This window comes from Schistocerca gregaria, chromosome 2, assembly GCF_023897955.1.
Source record: "Schistocerca gregaria isolate iqSchGreg1 chromosome 2, iqSchGreg1.2, whole genome shotgun sequence".
Lineage (NCBI taxonomy): Eukaryota > Metazoa > Arthropoda > Insecta > Orthoptera > Acrididae > Schistocerca > Schistocerca gregaria.
The window spans coordinates 350,173,557-350,194,785 of NC_064921.1; the positions used below are offsets into that span (position 1 = coordinate 350,173,557).

The window sequence follows — 21,229 nt, forward strand, 5'->3', positions numbered from 1 at the left end:
AGTGGGCATGCGGGAGGCCGGGTGGACGTACCGCCGAATTGCTCAACACGTGGGGCGTGAGGTCTCCACAGTACATCGATGTTGTCGCCAGTGGTCGGCGGAAGGTGCACGTGCCCGTCGACCTGGGACCGGACCGCAGCGACGCACGGATGCACGCCAAGACCGTAGGATCCTACGCAGTGCCGTAGGGGACGGCACCGCCACTTCCCAGCAAATTAGGGACACTGTTGCTCCTGGGGTATCGGCGAGGACTATTCGCAACCGTCTCCATGAAGCTGGGCTACGGTCCCGCACACCGTTAGGCCGTCTTCCGCTCACGCCCCAACATCGTGCAGCCCACCTCCAGTGGTGTCACGACAGGCGTGAATGGAGGGACGAATGGAGACGTGTCGTCTTCAGCGATGAGAGTCGCTTCTGTCTTGGTGCCAATGATGGTCATATGCGTGTTTGGCGCCGTGCAGGTGAGCGCCACAATCAGGACTGCATACGACCGAGGCACACAGGGCCAACACCCGGCATCATGGTGTGGGGAGCGATCTCCTACACTGGCCGTACACCTCTGGTGATCGTCGAGGGGACACTGAATAGTGCACGGTACATCCAAACCGTCATCGAACCCATCGTTCTACCATTCCTAGACCGGCAAGGGAACTTGCTGTTCCAACAGGACAATGCACGTCCGCATGTATCCCGTGCTACCCAACGTGCTCTAGAAGGTGTAAGTCAACTACCCTGGCCAGCAAGATCTCCGGATCTGTCCCCCATTGAGCATGTTTGGGACTGGATGAAGCGTCGTGTCACGCGGTCTGCACGTCCAGCACGAACGCTGGTCCAATTGAGGCGTCAGGTGGAAATGGCATGGCAAGCCGTTCCACAGGACTACATCCAGCATCTCTACGATCGTCTGCATGGGACAATAGCAGCCTGCATTGCTGCGAAAGGTGAATATACACTGTACTAGTGCCGACATTGTGCATGCTCTGTTGCCTGTGTCTATGTGCCTGTGGTTCTGTCAGTGCGATCATGTGATGTATCTGACCCCAGGAATGTGTCAATAAAGTTTCCCCTTCCTGGGACAATGAATTCACGGTGTTCTTATTTCAATTTCCAGGAGTGTAGATACGACTCAGACAGGTGACACGTACGTAAGCATCCTGTCTGATCACCTGCATCCATTCATGTCCATTGTGCATTCCGACGGATTTGAGCAACTCGAACAAAACAATACGAGACCCCACGCGTCCTGAATTGCTAAAGAGTGACTCCTAGAACACTCTTCTGAGTTGACACCAGACGTGAACATTATCTACCGTATCTGGGATGCCTCGCAATGTGCTGTTCAGAAGAGATCTCCACCCCTTCGTACTCTTACGGATTTATGGACAGTTCTGCAGGTTCATGGTGCCAGCTCCCTCCAGCCCTACTTCAGGCATTAGTCGTCTCCATGCCAAGTCGTGTTGCGGTGATTCTGGGTGCTCACGGGCACCCTACACAATATTGGACAGGTGCGCCACTTTATTTGGCTCTTCAGTGTATTTTTGTATAAATCTGGCATCGAAAATCATTACTATATAAGGAAAAATTTTAGTTCCTCGAGCAAAAAATTCAGATCTGGAAGGGTTAAGCCTGGACAGTTGGGCAAAGTCTGGTGATCAGGAACTTTACGGCATCACCTCTCCTCCCCTTGCTTGCCAAATACCATAAGCGTGAGTTAGCGACCTCGGTGACGGAGTCGGGTTTGGGTGCTTGTTGTGCATGAGGTCCGCTAATAAATAAAAAATAAACTGAGAATCGACATTTTCGGTGAATTTCGTAAAAAATGGAAATGAGCGTTTGGCATCATTGGCCGGGAGGCCCCTTACGGGGCAGGTCCGGCCGCCTTGGTGCACGTCTTGTTACATTCGACGCCACACTGGGTGACCTGCGCGCCAGATGGGGATGAAATGATGATGAAGACAACACAACACCCAGTCCCCTGAGCGGAGAAAAATTCCCGAACCAGCAGGGAATCGAACCCGAGCCCCTTAGGACGACACTCCGTCACGCTGACCATTCAACTATCAGGGCGGACAATTTCGTGAACGTCTCTCATTAAAAGATTCGGGGAAAACTCGAAAAACTGGTATCTCAATGTTAGGACGAGAATTTGATCCCCTGTGCTCTTGCATAGGAAGGAGTTTAGTACGGCACTACGCAGACTCGGGTTCGCATCAGGTTCTCACATTTTCACCCTTGCTGACTGGACAATATGGCAACTGGTAGCGTTACGTCGCTGCGGGAGGAGAAGTCGGGCGCAGCAGTACGTCGAGAAGCGTCGCCGGCGCTGTCGCCGACAGCTGGCGATAAGGCGCGCCACGCCTCGCCTTGCCTCCCCTACTGATAGCGACGGCGGACGGCACAGCCAGTCGGCCGGACAATGGCGGCCTCTGCGCTCTCGCACTGGAACCTGCCCGCTCGAGGCTAATTACTGCCTGCCTGCCCGCTTCCGCTATGCTACTGCCACTGTCTGCTGTGAGCAGCAATATCTATCTCCTCTCTGGATTACTAAGATTAGGTTACTCGTTGGCCAGGGCTGAACGTGTTGTGAACCCATAGGCTGAACGTATAGTGACTTTACGTGACAATTAGTTCACAAAAACAACATTACAGAGCAACTTTCGAATTAAAAATCTGTACTCAACTTTTAAGGTGGAACTTCCTGGCAATTTAAAACTGTGTGCCGGAGTGAGACTCAAACTCGGGACCTTTACCTTTCGTGGACAAGTGCTCTACGGACTGAGCTACCCAAGCACGACTCACGACCCACCCTCGAACGGCTAAGCCACGTCTCCGCATCGTCGTTTCTTCGCCGGCCGTTGTGACCGAGCGGTTCTCGGCGCTTCAGTCCGGAGCTGCGCTGCTCCTACGGTCGCAGGTTCGAATCCTACCTCGGGCATGGATGTGTGTGATGTCCTTAGGTTAGTTAGGCTTAACTAGTTCTAAGTTCTAGGGGACTGATGACCTCAGATGTTAAATCCCATAGTGCTCAGAGCCATTTGAACCATTTTTTTGTCCTTTCTCTCTGATGTGCTAATCCCTTAAGTTTCGCAGGAGAGCTTCGGTGAATATGTACTTCTCAAATTTTCCCGGCTTATTTCATCTTCTAATAATTTTTGGGTGTGCAGCCGGATCCCGTTGACATTCTGCCTCGGTATTCCGGCCCTGAGAGGTCCGGTCTTCTTCACGTGAGAAGACAACTACTGAAGAGCCCAGGTGCATTCACGGTATTTATGTCGAATCTCGCGCATGCGAAATGTGCTCATCGACGGGCTCATTCGATATTCAATGGTTAGACCATCTCTCACTTTCACTACCGAGGGCAGCACATACAATTCGGCTGTTCCGTGAATGTCTTAACCTGAAGCACGCGCCGAAAGACGCCAGCATATTTCGCATGCGCGAGATTCGGCATAAATGCTGTGAATGAACCTGAGCAATTTAGTAGTTATCTACTCACCTGAAGATGGCCGGACGATTCTGGGCCTATATATCGTGGCAGAATGGGGATCCGGTTGCACACCCGAAAATTATTAGAAGCTCCTGCGAAGTTTGGAAGGCAGGCGATGAGGTACTGGCTGAAGTAAAGCTGTCAGGGCAGGTCATGAGTCGTGCTTGGGGAGCTCAGTCGATAGAGCACTTGCCCACAAAGAACATCGATCCCAATTTCGAGTCTCGGTCCGGCACACAGTCTTAATCTACCGGGAAGTTTCATATTACCGCACACTTCACTCCAGAGCGAAAATTTCATTCTAGTAACAATTAAGGTTCATTACTCAACTGCATATGTTTTACCATTTATAATTTAATGAAACAATAAGAATAAAAACTGAAAAGAATTGAAATCAAATTATTCAACATGATAAACAGTGATTAAAGAGACTCACATAGCACTAAAGGTATTACTGCTCAAACTACAACAATAGTTTCTATTATTATATACCCGGTAACCATTTTCTGTTGACTTGCGCGTCAGTGAACTTCTGCAGTTCACAGTCTGAATTTTGTTTATAAATTTTCAAACGTGTGTGATTTCCTAAGGGACTAAACTGCTGACGTCATCGGTCCCTAGACTTGCACGTTTAAACTAAATTAAACTAACTTATGCTAACAACAACACACACGCCCATATCCGAGGGAGGACTCGAACCTCTGGCGGGAGGGGCCGCGCAATCCGTATCACGGCGCCTCTAACCACGCGGCCACTCCGCTCGAATTTTATTTCTAGATGAGGCGGGATTCGCAAGAGGTAGTTTGGTAAACTGCCACAATACGCATGTCGGGCAGATCCTAATCCTCCAGCAATCGTGGAGGTGAGGAATCACGACCGTTTCATGAGCAATGTAAAAGCAGGAATTGTCGGTGACAGACTCTTAGGGTCAAACAGTTTACCAAGTAGATCTGTGTATCGCCGGTTTCTGTGTGATGAATTACCAGCGCTATTGGAGAAGTTTACCCTTGCAGAAAGACAGCGACTTCGGTTTCTGTACTACGGGACACCACCCCATTTTTCACGGATTGTGCGACAGTACCTCACCGCAACGTTGCATGGGCGACTCACTGGTGTAGGAGGCCCAGCAGCGTAGCCTGCCCCGTTCACCGGACCCGCTGGATTTGTAAGAGGAGAGCTGCACCTTGCCACGTTTCGCGCGGCTTCCCTCGTTGGAGGTTCGAGTCCTCCCTCGGCCACAAGTGTGTGTCTTGTTCTAAGCGTAAGCTAATTTAAGTTATATTAAGTAGAGTGTAAGCCTAGGGACCGATGACCTCAGCAGTTTGGTCCCATAGGAACTTATCACAAAGTTTCTGTGGAGATCAACGCATTGGTGTGCGCCAAACCCAACGACATTGTGCAGACGTTACAGGCGCCTGTCACCAATGCGTGCGACGCAATCCGAATGGAGCCAGCTGTATGAACTTTTCCTCTAGTTTTGATCATTACAACCTCCGATAGAAATATATTTCAGTTTCTTTAAACACCCTCTACGACTAACCACATTTTATAAAAAAAGAGCAAAAGTTGAGATTCATGTCAATGGAAAAAACTGTGTTTCAGTTTTAAAAATAGCCCATTACCAGTATTGCAAAATATGTTTTTTAGGTAACGCAAGTCCAAATAAAATATCTCAGCAATTCAAATTTTACCTGTATCCAATTCAAACATAACAACACTTTAACTAATAAATAATAATACTGACAAATTGGTTTGTTCCTAGACTTCATAGTAGAGAGGTTCAAATCGCTCTGAGCACTATCGGGCTTAACATCTTAGGTCATCAGTCCCCTAGAACTTAGAACTTCTTAAACCTAACTAACCTAAGGACATCACACAACACCCAGCCATCACGAGGCGGAGAAAATCCCTGACCCCGCCGGGAATCGAACCTCGGAACCCGAGCGTGGGAAGCGAGAACGCTACCGCACGACCACGAGATGCGGGCATAGTAGAGAGGCTACTAATTATATCCTCATAACTTACTTGTCTCACTTTCAGTACTATGGAAAGCCAAAACGTCTCAACTTTGCCTTCCAACATGAAGGTTCGAAGGCAGTGTTTGATCAACTTCAATTTTGAGGATGACTTTTTTCCCACTGCTGTTTGTGATCACAAGCGACAGATACAGTCTTACAACACTCTCGATGTTTGGGAAATCAATCTCTGATCTCTTAAGAGTCCTGATTGAGATGAAATGTGACATGAAAAAAGGGCTTTCCGCACAATCGGACCAACTAAATTCCGTTAAGCATTCTTTTAAAATTCTTGGCTGTTTTGCCAACTGATGTGCCCGCGCGCTTGACCCTGCACCACTTGGAATTTGACGTGAGGGAGGACGAGGTGAATGATCAATTCTGTGTCTTGTACGACAAGACAGTATTAAAACAAACACGTTTCCTATTTCCAGAGAGCTGTTTTTGGCGGCTGCATGCCCCGATGAAAGAGGATTTTTAACTTTCACAGTCCACAGTTGCCAGAAGATTGGCGTAGTGTTTGTGAGCTGGTGTTGATCCCTTTGTAACGTATTCAATAAGTAAATACCTTATATCGACACAGGAAACACTGTCAAGTATTCAGACAGAGGAAACTGATTTCCCCTATTTTGGTACAAAAGCACCGACCTCATTGATATATCTTTCGTTTCTATCGTGAAGTGATGTCTCATATAAAGCAACAAATCAGCGTATTCTTCTAGACACTTTACAAACATTGCCACAATATACGTATTCGCATGCTTTTGGTTACTTTGTAACAAATGGGCCACTTATCGTTCATAAAGCTTTCACATAAATTTAGTTTTCTTATTTGGTTATATGTTGCGTAATAACTAAAGTTAAGTTGTCAACTCGATCTTCGTAACAGTGTAGTTCATCCAAATTTTCAAACTAGTCGTATTTCTTTCATTGAAATGGATGAAACGGTGTTTGGTGAAGCACTTTTTTTAAAATAATTCATATAAATTTCGTCCCACAGCTGATGAAAACAACGAGAAACTGCGCTGTCGTGTGTTGGACGATGCACTCTACAGTCACGTCCAAAAATGAGGTACGACAGTTGAAAAATTAGTGATGAGGAAACTTTCTACAAGAGCGGTGCAGTTTTGCCATATGATGACGAAAAGCTGTTGTGTACAAGCTATGTCACTTAATTTTCCTGTCGTTATTCGAATGTTGATTTCTGAGTGTGGGTGAGATGTCAATCCGTAACTTCACGCCAGAAACGAGCAGCAGCTGGAAGACAGAAGCTCCGGTTACAACCAGGAGAAGTCGTCGTTACCTGCTGCGAGCGTAATGGCCACCGTTTCCTTTGAAAATCAGGTTCTTCATATTGTATGGATAATATTTTGCCACGTTGACTATCAATAGGTGTAAATCTTTATATTCTTTCTATTACAGGAGAGTTTTGGCTGTGAGGCGGTGATGTAAATGGTTGCACTGGATGAGGTAGGGCTTTATTCTCTTTCTATTAAATAACAGTTTCGGCTGTGAAGTGTTGTTTAAATGTATGTGTGCAAATGCCTCCTCAGTTGAAACCACGCAGTATAAGAAAGAGAATACAGGGAACTTTTGACCCATTCAATGACAGCCAGTGTGGTGAAGTGTTATCATTCACACAACCTGCCGTAGCTTGAGTGCTCTTGTAATCGTACTAATCCTTCTTATCGATTACCTCGGAAAGGGTAAATCAATGACTCGCGAATATTACGGAAGTCTGCTGGATGAAATAAGTGAACAGTTCGTGAGAAGACGACTCTCTTGCAAAAGAAACAATTCTTGGGACTATTCCGTTTGTTACGAAGGTTCTGTGGAGACGTGACAACTGAGGGAGTTAACCACGCCTTGTTGGAACATCCATTCCGTTCATCATAAGGTGACGCACTCTGATTTCAATTACACATTTAAAGCAGTCTGCGCCTGGAAAACGTTTTCTACCCAATGAATGTAAGTGTGTATGTGTTCTTACCTCTTAGAGTCGGCTCTTTAGTTACAAACTTTTAGCAACTACATGAAAGTTGGACGAAGTTAAAAGGGAAGTGCCGAACATTAATCGCCTTCCTTACCTAAAATACTAATTGACAGGCCGTTAGCTTTTGTCTCCGTCCTGTGGTTACGTTTCACCCATGATGCAGAGGATGTCAGGTAGACGATTATTGACTGCAATCCAAGCAATTAAATTTTTACTTTTTTTTTAAGAAAGTAAAATTCATCGACAAATCGATGCAAGTTATTACTGCAGTTAATATTGTGATCATTTTATGCCGTTTGTTACTAGAGATGTTCTCAACTGGTTTCCCTGATGACATGGATTCCAAGTGCGGGTATGCTACAGCAACAGTAAAGGATGTATCTTCTTGCGGCGTGAAATATGCATCAGCGAAATTCCTATTGGAATAAAATATTACTGCTCTCAACGGTCTGTTGACTGGTTTGCACGTCACATATATTCACTAGGATGGTTGATGATTCCTTGGATCAAAGTATGCAAATCAGATGCCCTATCAGGTAAGCAATGACTGAGTACAAGAGACAAATACCTCGTTGAAATGGGATTGCAACCAGAGTATAGGAAGAAGGGAAGGAAGATCAGATGTCACTGGAAACGACGGGTTGAACAAAGATGGAGAGTAACCCGGCGGGACCTCGCCGTAGGAACCATCTCAGCGTTCACCTTGTTATCAGGGAATATACGGAACTCTAAACGCTGCTCCTCCCGCGCGCAGGTCTAGTTTGTTAACGAATGTGCAGTCGCAGCTCTCTACCAAGCTACAGGAATTGTCTGCAGAAAATAGTTTTAAAGCGCGTAGTTTAAATTGTTTCTTTTCCGTATAGTTAGCCGCTACCTGATGGCGCAATATACAATGACTACTTACGCTTCTGGAATTCCCTCTCATTAACAGTTTATAATGCTTCCAGTATTTAGCGTTTGCTTTACTTCGCCGGTCACTGAGAACAAAGCGTGCAGAATAGCGCGGAGAACAACCGATAATATTGACCGCTGCTGCATTTCTCCTGCTTTAGCTGTAATAAGACGTCAGACTGTCCATAAACTGTAGTTTCTCTAATGGAAATCGACAAACATTTCCAAGAACCGGGTCCCGCTCTCAAATTGCATTTCTCGGGTGACCCAGAGGCGGCGTATTCAGAACTTTTCGTTAGTATTCAGAGTGCTACAGAATGAATTGTAGCGTACACTTGTATACTGATTCAAATTTTATTGCAAATGAAACAAAACAGAAACTTTATACCAAATTAAAACGAAAAACAGAATTTAACGTGTGAGGAAATCACATTTCGTTCTTATTACGGCACCAAAAATTCTCTTGTGTCACTGCAGACAGTTAATAGTAAAATGTGTTGATATAGTTAAACAATGTCAGCACAAGGTCATATCCAAGTTTCAGCCTCTTGTGTCGAGTGCACCCTGCATACCCAAATATTTACGAGATGTGGGACACCATCGGCATAAAATACAAACTTCATGACTTAAAATGTAGGAAAATAATATTGTAATAAGAGCACAATTTCATCCATTTTGGATTTCTACAGAACGTCATGAGTGTAAAATATTTTTTTAAATTTCCTATGTTGTTTATTTTAAAAAATATAATTAGTTTGGCGTGGATAACAACTCATTTTCGGACGAGTGAAGCAACCTTTGATACAACTTTTGTTCAACAAGTACATTGCGTTTCCATCACACTTCAGTCCGGAACCGCGCTGCTGCTACGGTCGCAGGTTCGAATCCCGCCTCGAGCATGTATGTGTGTGATGTCCTTAGGTTAGTTAGGTTTAAGTAGTTCTAAATCTAGGGGACTGATGACCTCAGACGTTAAGTCCCGTAGTGCTCAGAGCCATTTGAACCATTTTTTTTTCCATCACAGAAAAATGAAGTGGCATTAAAAATCTGAACACATGCGAGGAAAATAAAAACAGATACACTTCAGAAACCAACACGTCATTGTTTCACGTAAATGCGCAGATGTGTATCCTTTTCTTTTACCTTTTTTTTCCCTCGTCAACATTCTCTCAGATCACCAGCTACCCACGCATCCGGTTTTCTCGCGGTTGAACCGTTATTAGCACGATCTGCTACAGAATTTATGCATCAACGCATGCGTCAGCTGAAAACCGGTTATTTACACACCTGAAAGTTCTGGTGATAAACAACAAAACAACAGAAAACAAGAGTGACTGACCCTGTTGTAAACACACATAAAATTCGAACATAGTTCCTAAAATTTTGCCGTGTACAGTATTCGGTTACACCAAGAATCGTATTGGCTCATCGACAAATGACGTACGGTAGGCTCTTTCATATGACGCTTTTGCTGCACTTCTTTCTGCCGGATAACAGTTCACAGATTAACACGCACGAGTGTCGAAAAACTTACCATGTCGCTTTGCACTGTCGACGGAGGCTACACGAGCATGACGTAATGGGAGCGGCTGTCACGACAGGCCAATTAGCGCGCCGCACCGTATCGCTGTGGAATGTGTCCGGCCACTTGCGACCCGCGGGAGCGTCGAGAGGCCTACTGCGCCGCTCCGGAGGCTACAGGCTACTGCGCGCGACGCGTGGGCAGGCCGCAGCCGGCGGTCGCCTCCGCGCATGCGCGGCTCGGTAGCAGGTGTCTGTCCGCCGGAGCGCCACAAGCCGCGAGCCGCCTGCCGATGCCATTATGTCACTCGCCTTCAACAGGGCGACGCCCGAGACTTTGCGCTACAGCTTCCGACTTTTACTCATCTCTGCGAGGCCAGCGGTTGGTCCTCCTACCCTCCTATGTTGATTTTTAAATCTTCTGAACTTGAATCCGACGACTTTTTAAATGCACCGGGTAGTTATAATTAAAAAGCAGCTACTCACGTAAGTTGCCGTGTGAGCTGTTGGGAAGTACTCGCTTGAGTGAGGCGGCACATTTTTCACTACAGGGTGAATGAATACACAGAACTGCCGTTTTTGTGACACCGTTAAGCCGTGTGTCATGCACGAAGAGCGGGCTGTCACTAGCCATATGTGACTGTGTAATGTGGATTCACAAGCACCTTCATTCTTCGACGAGAATACTCCCAGAGGGCCTGTTGGTGCACGTGACATCTACACGTTATCGAGACCTCCCCGTGCAGTATTCTGTGATTCCTGCCTTGGAAGAGCGCAACTGTGTGGAAAGCACTGTTTTCGTCCAGTGGAAGATCTGCCGGCCGTTGTGGCAGAGTGGTTCTAGGTGCTTCAGTCTGGAACCGCGCAGATGCTACGGTCGCAGGTTCGAATCCTGCCTCGGGCATGGATGTGTCTGATGTCCGTAGGTTAGTTAGGTTTAAGTAGTTCTAAGTCTAGAGGACTGATGACCTCAGTCCCATAGTGCTTAGAGCCATTTGAACCATTTGAAGTGTAAGATCTGCTTAATGCATCCCTTCACAAATGTGTTATCTCCATAGGTTTTCCAGATGCGTGGCCTTCAAGGTCACCTGATCTAAATCCTTTTACCAGTGTTTAAAAAAATGTTCAAATGTGTGTGTGAAATCTTATGGCACTTAACTGCTAAGTTCATCAGTCCATAAGCTTACACACTGCTTAATCTAAATTGTCCTAAGGACAAACACACACACCCATTTCCGAGGGACGGCTCGAACCTCCGCCGGGATCAGTCGCACAGTCTATGACTGCAGCGCCTCAGACCGCTCGGCTAAATGCGCGCGGCACCAGTGTTCTATTTGATCAGATGGCCAGTATCCAGGAACACGTAGCTCAGATTCCTTTGGAACTACTATGGGTAACCGTTGATCTCGTCATTTTACGGAAGCAGCATCTCGTCGACGCCTCCGGCACTCGTATGAAACAAATTGTGTAATCGGTGTCTGACAATAAAGTCAACATTATGCCTTTCTCACTTGTTCGATCGTTTCTACCAAGTTCCGTGCCTAATTTATGACGTATGGTAACGTTTCTACAGGTCTTTCTTGCATTCACAGCGCCATATTTGCACCTGGTGGCCCAATTTGGAACTAATTTTTTCCAGCGTAAACCGGCTCCACATTAACGCATTAGAATACCTACCACGTTCCGCTGCGCGCGCGCGCGTGTGTGTGTGTGAATTCCTAAGAGACCAAACTGCTGAGGTCATCGGTCCCTAGACTTACCCACTACTTAAACTAACGCAAACTAACTTATGCTAAGAACAACACCCACACGTATCCCCGATGGAGGACTCGAACCTCCGGCGGGAGGGGCCGCGCAATCCGTGACATGGCACCTCAAACCGCGCGCCATTCTGCGCGGCCCAAGTTTCACTGTCATACAGTTATTACAGCCCACACAGGATCATTGTGAGCAGCTGCATTTTAATCGTAAACACCTGGTATGTTTGGAGCGTTAATAAGGAGAATACCATAACTGAAGAATATATTGTATAAATTTCAACTTTGTCGTGCGACAGAATTTATTACAGGTTATAGAGTAATTTACCCGTGCGAAACATGGGCCTTGCCGCGATGGGCTGTCCTGCGTGTGTCAACGATAGAGAGAGCCATACCTTACGCATAACCACATCGGAGGAGCACCTTTGAAGAGACCAGATTAACATACGGTTCTTGAAGAGGGTTAGCAGCCTTTTCAGTAGTTGCAAGGAGACAGGCACGATGGTTAACTAATCAGGACTTCTAACATTAGACAACATGGCTTTACTATCTTGATACTGCGAACGGCTGTAGGGAAGGGTAAACTACAGTCGTTAATTTCCCGAGGACATGCCGGCCTACGACACTATAATTCTTTCAGAGAAAATTTAAAAAGGGAAATGGATATGTTAAAGTTGGATATAGTGGGAATTAGTGAAGTTCGGTGGCAGGAGGAACAAGACTACTGGTCAGGTGAATACAGGGTGCTAAATACAAAATCAAATAGGAGTAATGCTGGAGTAGGCTTGATAATGAATAAAAAAATAGGAATGCAGGTAAGCTACTACAAACAGCATAGTGACCGCATTATTGTAGCCAAGATAGACACGAAGTCCATGCCTACTACAGTAGTACAACTTTATATACCAAATAGTTCCGCAGATGACGAAGAGAATGATGAAATGTATGACGATACAAAAAAAAAATTATTCAGATAGTGAAGGGAGACGAAAATTTAATAGTCATAGGTGACTGGAATTCGGTAGTAGGAAAAGGGAGAGAAGGAAACGTAGTAGGTGAATATGCAATGGGGGTAAGGAATGAAAGAGGAAGCCACCTGGTAGAATTGTCCACAGATCATTACTTAATCATAGCTAACACTTTTCCAAGAAACATGAAAGAAGGTTGTATACATCGAAGAGGCCTGGAGATACCACAACGTTTGAGATAGATTATACACTCCTGGAAATTGAAATAAGAACACCGTGAATTCATTGTCCCAGGAAGGGGAAACTTTATTGACACATTCCTGGGGTCAGATACATCACATGATCACACTGACAGAACCACAGGCACATAGACACAGGCAACAGAGCATGCACAATGTCGGCACTAGTACAGTGTATATCCACCTTTCGCAGCAATGCAGGCTGCTATTCTCCCATGGAGACGATCGTAGAGATGCTGGATATAGTCCTGTGGAACGGCTTGCCATGCCATTTCCACATGGCGCCTCAGTTGGACCAGCGTTCGTGCTGGACGTGCAGACCGCGTGAGACGACGCTTCATCCAGTCCCAAACATGCTCAATGGGGGACGGATCCGGAGATCTTGCTGGCCGGGGTAGTTGACTTACACCTTCTAGAGCACGTTGGGTGGCACGGGATACATGCGGACGTGCATTGTCCTGTTGGAACAGCAAGTTCCCTTGCCGGTCTAAGAATGGTAGAACGATGGGTTCGATGACGGTTTGGATGTACCGTGCACTATTCAGTGTCCCCTCGACGATCACCAGAGGTGTACGGCCAGTGTAGGAGATCGCTCCCCACACCATGATGCCGGGTGTTGGCCCTGTGTGCCTCGGTCGTATGCAGTCCTGATTGTGGCGCTCACCTGCACGGCGCCAAACACGCATACGACCATCATTGGCACCAAGGCAGAAGCGACTCTCATCGCTGAAGACGACACGTCTCCATTCGTCCCTCCATTCACGCCTGTCGCGACACCACTGGAGGCGGGCTGCACGATGTTGGGGTGTGAGCGGAAGGCGGCCTAACGGTCTGCGGGACCGTAGCCCAGTTTCATGGAGACGGTTGCGAATGGTCCTCGCCGATACCCCAGGAGCAACAGTGTCCCTAATTTGCTGGGAAGTGGCGGTGCGGTCCCCTACAGCACTGTGTAGGATCCTACGGTCTTGGCGTGCATCCGTGCGTCGCTGCGGTCCGGTCCCAGGTCGACGGGCACGTGCACCTTCCGCCGACCACTGGCGACAACATCGATGTACTGTGGAGACCTCACGCCCCACGTGTTGAGCAATTCGGCGGTACGTCCACCCGGCCTCCCGCATGCCCACTATACGCCCTCGCTCAAAGTCCGTCAACTGCACATACGGTTCACGTCCACGCTGTCGCGGCATGCTACCAGTGTTAAAGACTGCGATGGAGCTCCGTATGCCACGGCAAACTGGCTGACACTGACGGCGGCGGTGCACAAATGCTGCGCAGTTAGCGCCATTCGACGGCCAACACCGCGGTTCCTGGTGTGTCCGCTGTGCCGTGCGTGTGATCATTGCTTGTACAGCCCTCTCGCAGTGTCCGGAGCAAGTATGGTGGGTCTGACACACCGGTGTCAATGTGTTCTTTTTTCCATTTCCAGGAGTGTATATTGAACTTAATTGATGAAAGTTGAAAATATAAAAACGCAGTAAACGAAGCATACAAAAAGGAATACAAACGTCTCAAAAATGAATCCACAGGAAGTGCAAAATGGCTAAGCAGGGATGGCTAGAGGACAAATGTAAGGCTGTAGAGGCACATCTCACTAGGGGTGAGATAGATACTGCCTACAGGAAAATTAAAGAGACCTTTGGAGAAAAGAGAACCACTTGTATGACTATCAAGAGCTCAGATGGAAACCCAGATCTAAGCAAAGAAGGGAAAGCAGAAAGGTGGAAGGAGTATATAGAGGGTCCATACAAGGGCATTGTACTTGAGGACAATATTATGGAAATGGAAGAGGATGTAGATGAAGATGAAATGGGAGATACGATACTGCGCGAAGATTTTGACAGAGCACTGAGAGACCTAAGCCTAATCAAGGCCCCGGGAGTAGACAGCATTCCATTAGAACTCCTGACAGTCTTGGGACAGCCAGTCCTGACAAAATTCTACCATCTGGTGAGCAAAATGTATGAGACAGGCGAAATACCCTCAGACTTCAAGAAGAATATAATAATTCCAATCCCAAAGAAACCACGCATTGAAAGATGTGAAAATTACCGAACTGTCAGTTTAATAAGTCACGGCTGCAAAATACTAACACGAATTCTTTACAGACGAATGGAAAAACTGGTAGACGCTGACCTTAGGGGAGATCAGTTTGGATTCCGTAGAAATGTTGGAACACGTGAGGCAATACTGACCTTACGAATTACCTTAGAAAATAGGAGAGGCAAACATACGTTTTTAGCATTTGTAGACTTAGAGAAAACTTTTGACAATGTTGACTGGAATACTCTCTTTCAAATTCTGAAGGTGGCGGGGGTAAAATACAGGGAGCGAAAGGCTATTTACAAATTGTACATAAACCAGATGGCAGTTATAAGAGTCGAGGGGCATGAAAGGGAAGCAGTGTTTGGGAGGAAAGTGAGACAGGGTTGTAGCCTATCCCTGATGTTATTCAATCGGTATATTGAGCATGCAGTAAAGGAAACAAAAGATAAATTTGGAGTAGGAATTAAAATCTATGTAGAAGAAGTAAAAACTTTGAGGTTCGCCGATGACATTGTAATTCTGTCAGTGACAGCAAACGACCTGGAAGAGCAGTTGAATGGAATGGACAGTGTCATGAAAGGAGGATATAAGATGAACATCAACAAAAGCAAAACGAGGATAGTGGAATGTAGTCGAATTAAGTCGGGTGGTGCTGAGGGAATTAGATTAGGAAATGAGACATTCAAAGTAGTAAATGAGTTTTGCTATTTGGGGAGCAAAATAACTTAATCATCTATTGTATGTGCTCCGAAGGAACGGCTACGGGTCACGTGATATAAAATCAGCGTTCTCCAAGAAAAGTGGACCTGAAAATGTTGAACACTGACGTGATGAGCCATCGATTGCTTTCCGTCCTTTCTGCGGTGCTATGTCCATCGAGTCGAAGTAGAGAGGATATGAAATGTAGACTGGCAATGGCAAGGAAAGCGTTTCTGAAGAAGAGAAATGTGTTAACATTTAGTATAGATTTAAGCCTCAGGAAGTCATTTCTGAAAGTATTTGTATGGAGTGTAGCCATGTATGAAAGTGAAACATGGACGATAAATAGTTTGGAGAAGAAGAGAATAGAAGCTTTTGAAATGTGGTGCTACAGAAGAATGCTGAAGATTAGATGGGTAGATCACATAACTAATGAGGAGGTACTGAATAGAATTGGTGAGAAGAGGAATTTGTGGCACAACTTGACTAGAAGAAGGGTTCGGTCGGTATAACATGTTCTGAGGCATCAACGGATCACCAATTTAGTGTTTGAGGGCAGCGTGGAGGGTAAAAATTGTAGAGGGAGACCAAGAAATGAATACACTAAGCGGATTCAGAAGGATGTAGCTTGCAGTAGGTACTGGGAGATGAAGAAGCTTGCACGGGATAGAGTAGCATGGAGAGCTGCATCAAACCAGTCTCTGGACTGAAGACCACAACAACAACAACAACAACACTTCTGACTACTAAACTCGCTGAAATAACCATACAGTAATGTCTTTCCCAAAGACGTCGACAGTGAAACAGATTACATTCTTTTTTTCTATGGAATATAAGTATGGGATAATAAATGGCTCAACGCCCAGTACGCGACTAGCTATCGTTCATATGTATGGCCAGCACGATCACCTGTCCTGTGTTCCACAGAAGGTGAGTGGTACATGAATGACCTCACTGACGGTATCCCACAGGCAATAGATATATATCTCAATTCAATTTCACATATCTCTGTGACAGACTCTTGTCACTGTCTTGGACTTGTCTCCTTGCTGTAAATGGCTGTAGGAGATAGTGTAATTGTTTCAAAGACTTTTCGCACGTACATGTGCTTGTGATAATTTGTAGTACACAACCTGAGTGATGCACAAATAAAATTCGTTCATTTGGGGCTATTGCCTTAGTTTTTTAAAGGCCTTTATTGTCTCAGGGTGTTTGTTTTTGATTTATCACCACTGTAGAATTCCATTATTCTGTGTATCAAGGTTACTCTTGTCGCCATGATACACGAACTGACAATTAATTTGTAACAAGAACAGATTTTCCTAGGGAAAATAACGCTACAAACTGACCGTCTACAGGAGTGGTGGTGTTTATATTTACATTAACCTTAATCAACGTTAAAATTGATTAATTGTAAACATATGCTCGAATAAGTATTCATTGAACGTGGTGGCGACGTCCCTGTTATCAAAAAGGCCACAGCACGGTGTGGCTGATAGCAGAGCGTCAGTGGAGATTAACAGAGGCAGACGTTTCTGTTTTATCTAGAGTTCATTAACGACCGAAGTAATTCTCTGAATTGAAAGGTTAGACGTATGACATTTTCTCACAGTGATATCCAGCTGCGAGAAAAGTTTGACGGCAGCATCCCGCAATATAAACGCCACGGGCTGATGCGACAGCCAACAATTTAGATACATACCAGATGACATTACTGGGATAAAAAACTCTAGATATTCCAGGAATGAAATGTCTGCCATAGTACATCGGGGAGACATTAGTGACACGATTTCTTACGGGGTAACGTATTAAACGTTTTGTCTGAGTAACAGTTGATAGGTGTGTTTAACGGAAAGACGAGTGACAGTGAATATAGGAAGTATTTGTGGAAGAATTTCTGTTCCGGTCTTTGGTGTCCATTTGTACTTGTAGAAGCAACCGTGAAGCGTTGCACTCGTGAGATTTGCTGTTCAACAGAACGTCACTCATACTATTCAGTATTCCTCTCGGCACTGGTCATTCACACTGAACCATATCAGCTGAATGAGGTGGTATTGTGATTAAGAGAGCGTTATCCTGTAGCCAAAAACCACTTCAGGTGAAAGCGGGGGGTTGTTCCATGACCGAAGACACAGTGGTGTTTCTTCCCATTGTTTTTCTAATCGAGCTTGTGTTCCGTTTCTAACGGCCGCGACCTGCAGCACATGGTAAGGGTATCGCATTTCTCCAAATCGCACGAAATATCAGTTGCTTCAAGGGTTTCTTCTGAAATACATCACGACTTCCCCTCGGACAATGCATCGCTTAAGTGAAAAAATGGCATCCCGCCCCGTGTTTCAAAAAACGGAAGGAAAAGAAGACGGAAGGCCATTAAGGTGTCACGACGCCGTCATTACAGATGCAGCATATTCTCGGGTTGGAGAAGGATGGAACAAGAACTCGGTCATGTCCTTTCCAGACGAACGTCCATGTATTTGTTTCCCTTTAGAGATATCGAGAAACCACGGGAGACGTAGCTCTAGGCGCCCAGCGTCCAAATGGTTCAAATGGCTCTAAGCACTATGGGACTTAGCATTTGTGGTCATCCGTACCCTAGACTTAGAACTACTTAAATCTAACTAACCTAAGGACATCACACACATCCATGCCCGAGGCAAGATTCGAACCTGCGACCGTAGCAACAGCGCGGTTCCGGACTGAAGCGCCTAGAACCGCTCGGATACCGCGGCCGGCGAACCGAATGCTAGTCCAGAGTCTCAGCATTGCCCCTCTTCGTTTGGCGCCGAAATTCTTATGTCCTGTCAAAATGTAACTCTTGTCATATGTGGATGGGTGCATCTGCTCTTATAGGTCGGATCAAGGCAAGTCATCGCACGTCGAATACGGTTAGATGGCAGCTCTATCTCTTACAGCTGAATTAAGACGAACTAATGCAAAGAGTATTTTGGAATTATTGAATAAGAACTCTGTTTGATATTAGAAAGTGATACTGTAACTTTATCAACCGGGCTTGAGACCGGTAACTAGAGATAACTCTGCTGTAGCCGGTCGCATGCCAGGTTGAGAAATAAAGAAATACAGTAAAGACCCGTTAAAAAAAAAAAAAAAAAAAAAAAAAAAAAAAAAAAAAAAAAAAAACGTTGCTTCACCTGACGCAAGTGATAGTACCTCGTGACAGTCTCTTGCCAGGATAACGGTGAAGACCTCAACGCAGTGAACATGGAGATGATCATCGGTACGACGGAACTGGCGGAAGATACAGCCCTGCTTTTAGAGATGATATAAAAGTAGTATGGAGAGGTAGCGGCTGTTCTCCAGTTTACGAGCGGCTACGAAAAGCGTCTGTTCCCCTTGTCAGCGTCGGCAGAATATTAACTCACAAACTCACCTGACAAGCACGGTATTTCACATGTCAATCTCCTTCCATAAAATCCAATGATGACTTCGGATCTTCAAATGAAAATATCGAAGAGTCCAGAGGAATACTCAGGATCACACACTGATGATTTATCAGTCTGCATTAAGGATTCCAGGGAAGGCAAAAATTCGAGAAGAAAGAATTAACAAATAAGACCAATCACATGCAACATGAGGCAAGCCGAAGACATCGAGAGACTAGAAAAAGAACTGCAAAACGTCAAATATGACATCCTAAATATTTTTAAGACACGCTTACAAGGAGAAAAAGGTGAGATCCTTCAATCAGGTCATTTCATCTTACTAAATAATGGGGATGCCTCTTCACATGGAGATGCCATTCTAGTTAACAGGAATATCACAGAATTCATACACAAAATGGTTTCCGTTTCTGGTGGAATGACATATATTGTCCTGAAATCGAACAGCAAATTTCCAGTATAGGTCGTCCAGATTTATGCTCAGACCAGCAATTCTCGTGAAGAGCAGATGGAACACCTATACTAAGATATCGCTAAAGCAAAATATTCTGAGAACATTGAACTGCATGATAATAAAAAATAATAAAAAATAGGGTAAAAGAAAGATGGAAACTCAATGAATATTGGTAACGATGGGTCAGGCTGTAAAAATGACAGAGGTGAATCAATGCTAGCATATCTTGTAGTCGAAAATCTCTAGTGTGTGAATATCTTCTGTTAGAGGGACATCCAGCTAAAATGGGCATAGAATTGCCCTGATGGCCAAACCAAAATTGAAACAGATTTCATCCACTCTGACAAACAAACAGTACTGCAAAGATGTGTCAGTACTCAGTAGACTGGATACCGAAAGCGACCACAGACTAGATTGAGTGACCTGCGCATTTGACCTCAAGCGATCATAAATGATAAGGAAGCAACTTTTCCAAGAGTGGATGACTTAGTGTAACACAAAGCGTCATTTCAGCAAACTGCATATGGGACATTTGGTCCAACAGTATACTGACGCCCGTAGAAGTAAATGAACTCGGTGAGAAAATTACAGAAAGCATTCAGAGTGTAGGAAATGAGATTCCACCAAAGAAACTTAACAAAAACAGCCGACTTTCAATTATAATTCAGCTCACCGACGACAGAAAGACAATCGACAGAGATACAGCAGAATACCCAATTCTTAATAAGACTTTCCAGGAAGTAATAATAAAAGACCTGAAGAAGTTTAGTAATAATCTGAGCTTGCACACAACTGAAGAAAGTCGAAACATGAGACTTTTAAAAACCAGACACTCAAGAAACGGAAATGGGAGACAGTCGCAGAGAGATATACGATTACTGAAATTGTTAGTGGTTTTTACCAACAGTTGTCTAGTGCAACCACTGACAGGACACATAAGGAAGAACAAGCACCCCTGGTTGACACCCAGGAAGATGCACTGGAAGTAACCACTGCAGAATCTGAAAAAGTACCTGAACAACTAAGAAACAGGAAAGCCCCTGAGGTGAAAACTATAACAAATGAAGTGCTGAAACTAGGTGGAAGCAACTTGTTGACAGCTGCGAGGATATTAATCAACAAGTACATCAAATTTGAAACAATGGCAGTAAATGGAATAATGCTGAAGTTTTAGTACTCTTCTAGAAAGGCGACAAGGAGAAATTTGCGGACCTATCGTCTGGTTTGTTTGTTGTCACATCTTACAAACTAATGGCTAAAATTGTAACAAATCGTCTCACAAGAGAACTACACTTCTATCAACCTGTAAAGCAAGCAAGTGAGATTTCGGTTGTTTTTCATTATTGATCACAACCAGGCTACTCGCCTTCTCCTTGAAAAAATGTATAATGTTAGGGTACATCTGGCCTTTATTGATTACCGGAAGCTTTCAATTCTGAGAAATCGTGAAGACCCTTCAAAATGCCAGGATAAATGCAAAGGTATGTAATGGATCCTGAGGTACATTATGAAAAGACAACAATGACAGCCAGCTTGAATGAATTCTTTATCACCAGTTAGATCCAATCTGCAAAGAAGCACTGCAAAAATGGTTCAAATGGCTCTGAGCACTATGGGACTTAACAGCTGAGGTCATCAGTCCCCTAGAACTTAAAACTACTTAAACCTAACTAACCTAACGACATCACACATCCATGTCCGAGGTAGGATTCGAACCTGCGACCGTAGCGGTCGCGCGCTTCCAGACTGAAGCACCTAGAACCG

At 45.1% G+C, this 21,229-nt stretch overlaps 1 protein-coding gene across 4 annotated transcripts in view; it reads right to left on the bottom strand.

Annotated features, from left to right (window-relative positions):
- The window catches only part of LOC126337029 (ras-like GTP-binding protein RhoL), a 350,016-nt gene that overhangs the window by 251,167 nt on the left and 77,620 nt on the right, over positions 1–21,229 (bottom strand). The window contains exon 1 of one of the 4 annotated variants that reach the window (XM_050001311.1): positions 9,921–10,099. The exons of 2 other annotated variants lie outside the window; for them this stretch is intronic. In XM_050001311.1, coding sequence (XP_049857268.1) covers positions 9,921–9,923 — 3 coding nt within the window. In that variant the 5' untranslated portion in view covers positions 9,924–10,099. Of the gene's footprint in view, positions 1–9,920; positions 10,100–21,229 lie in introns of those variants that run through there. One more of the 4 variants, XM_050001310.1, reaches the window with a different exon arrangement.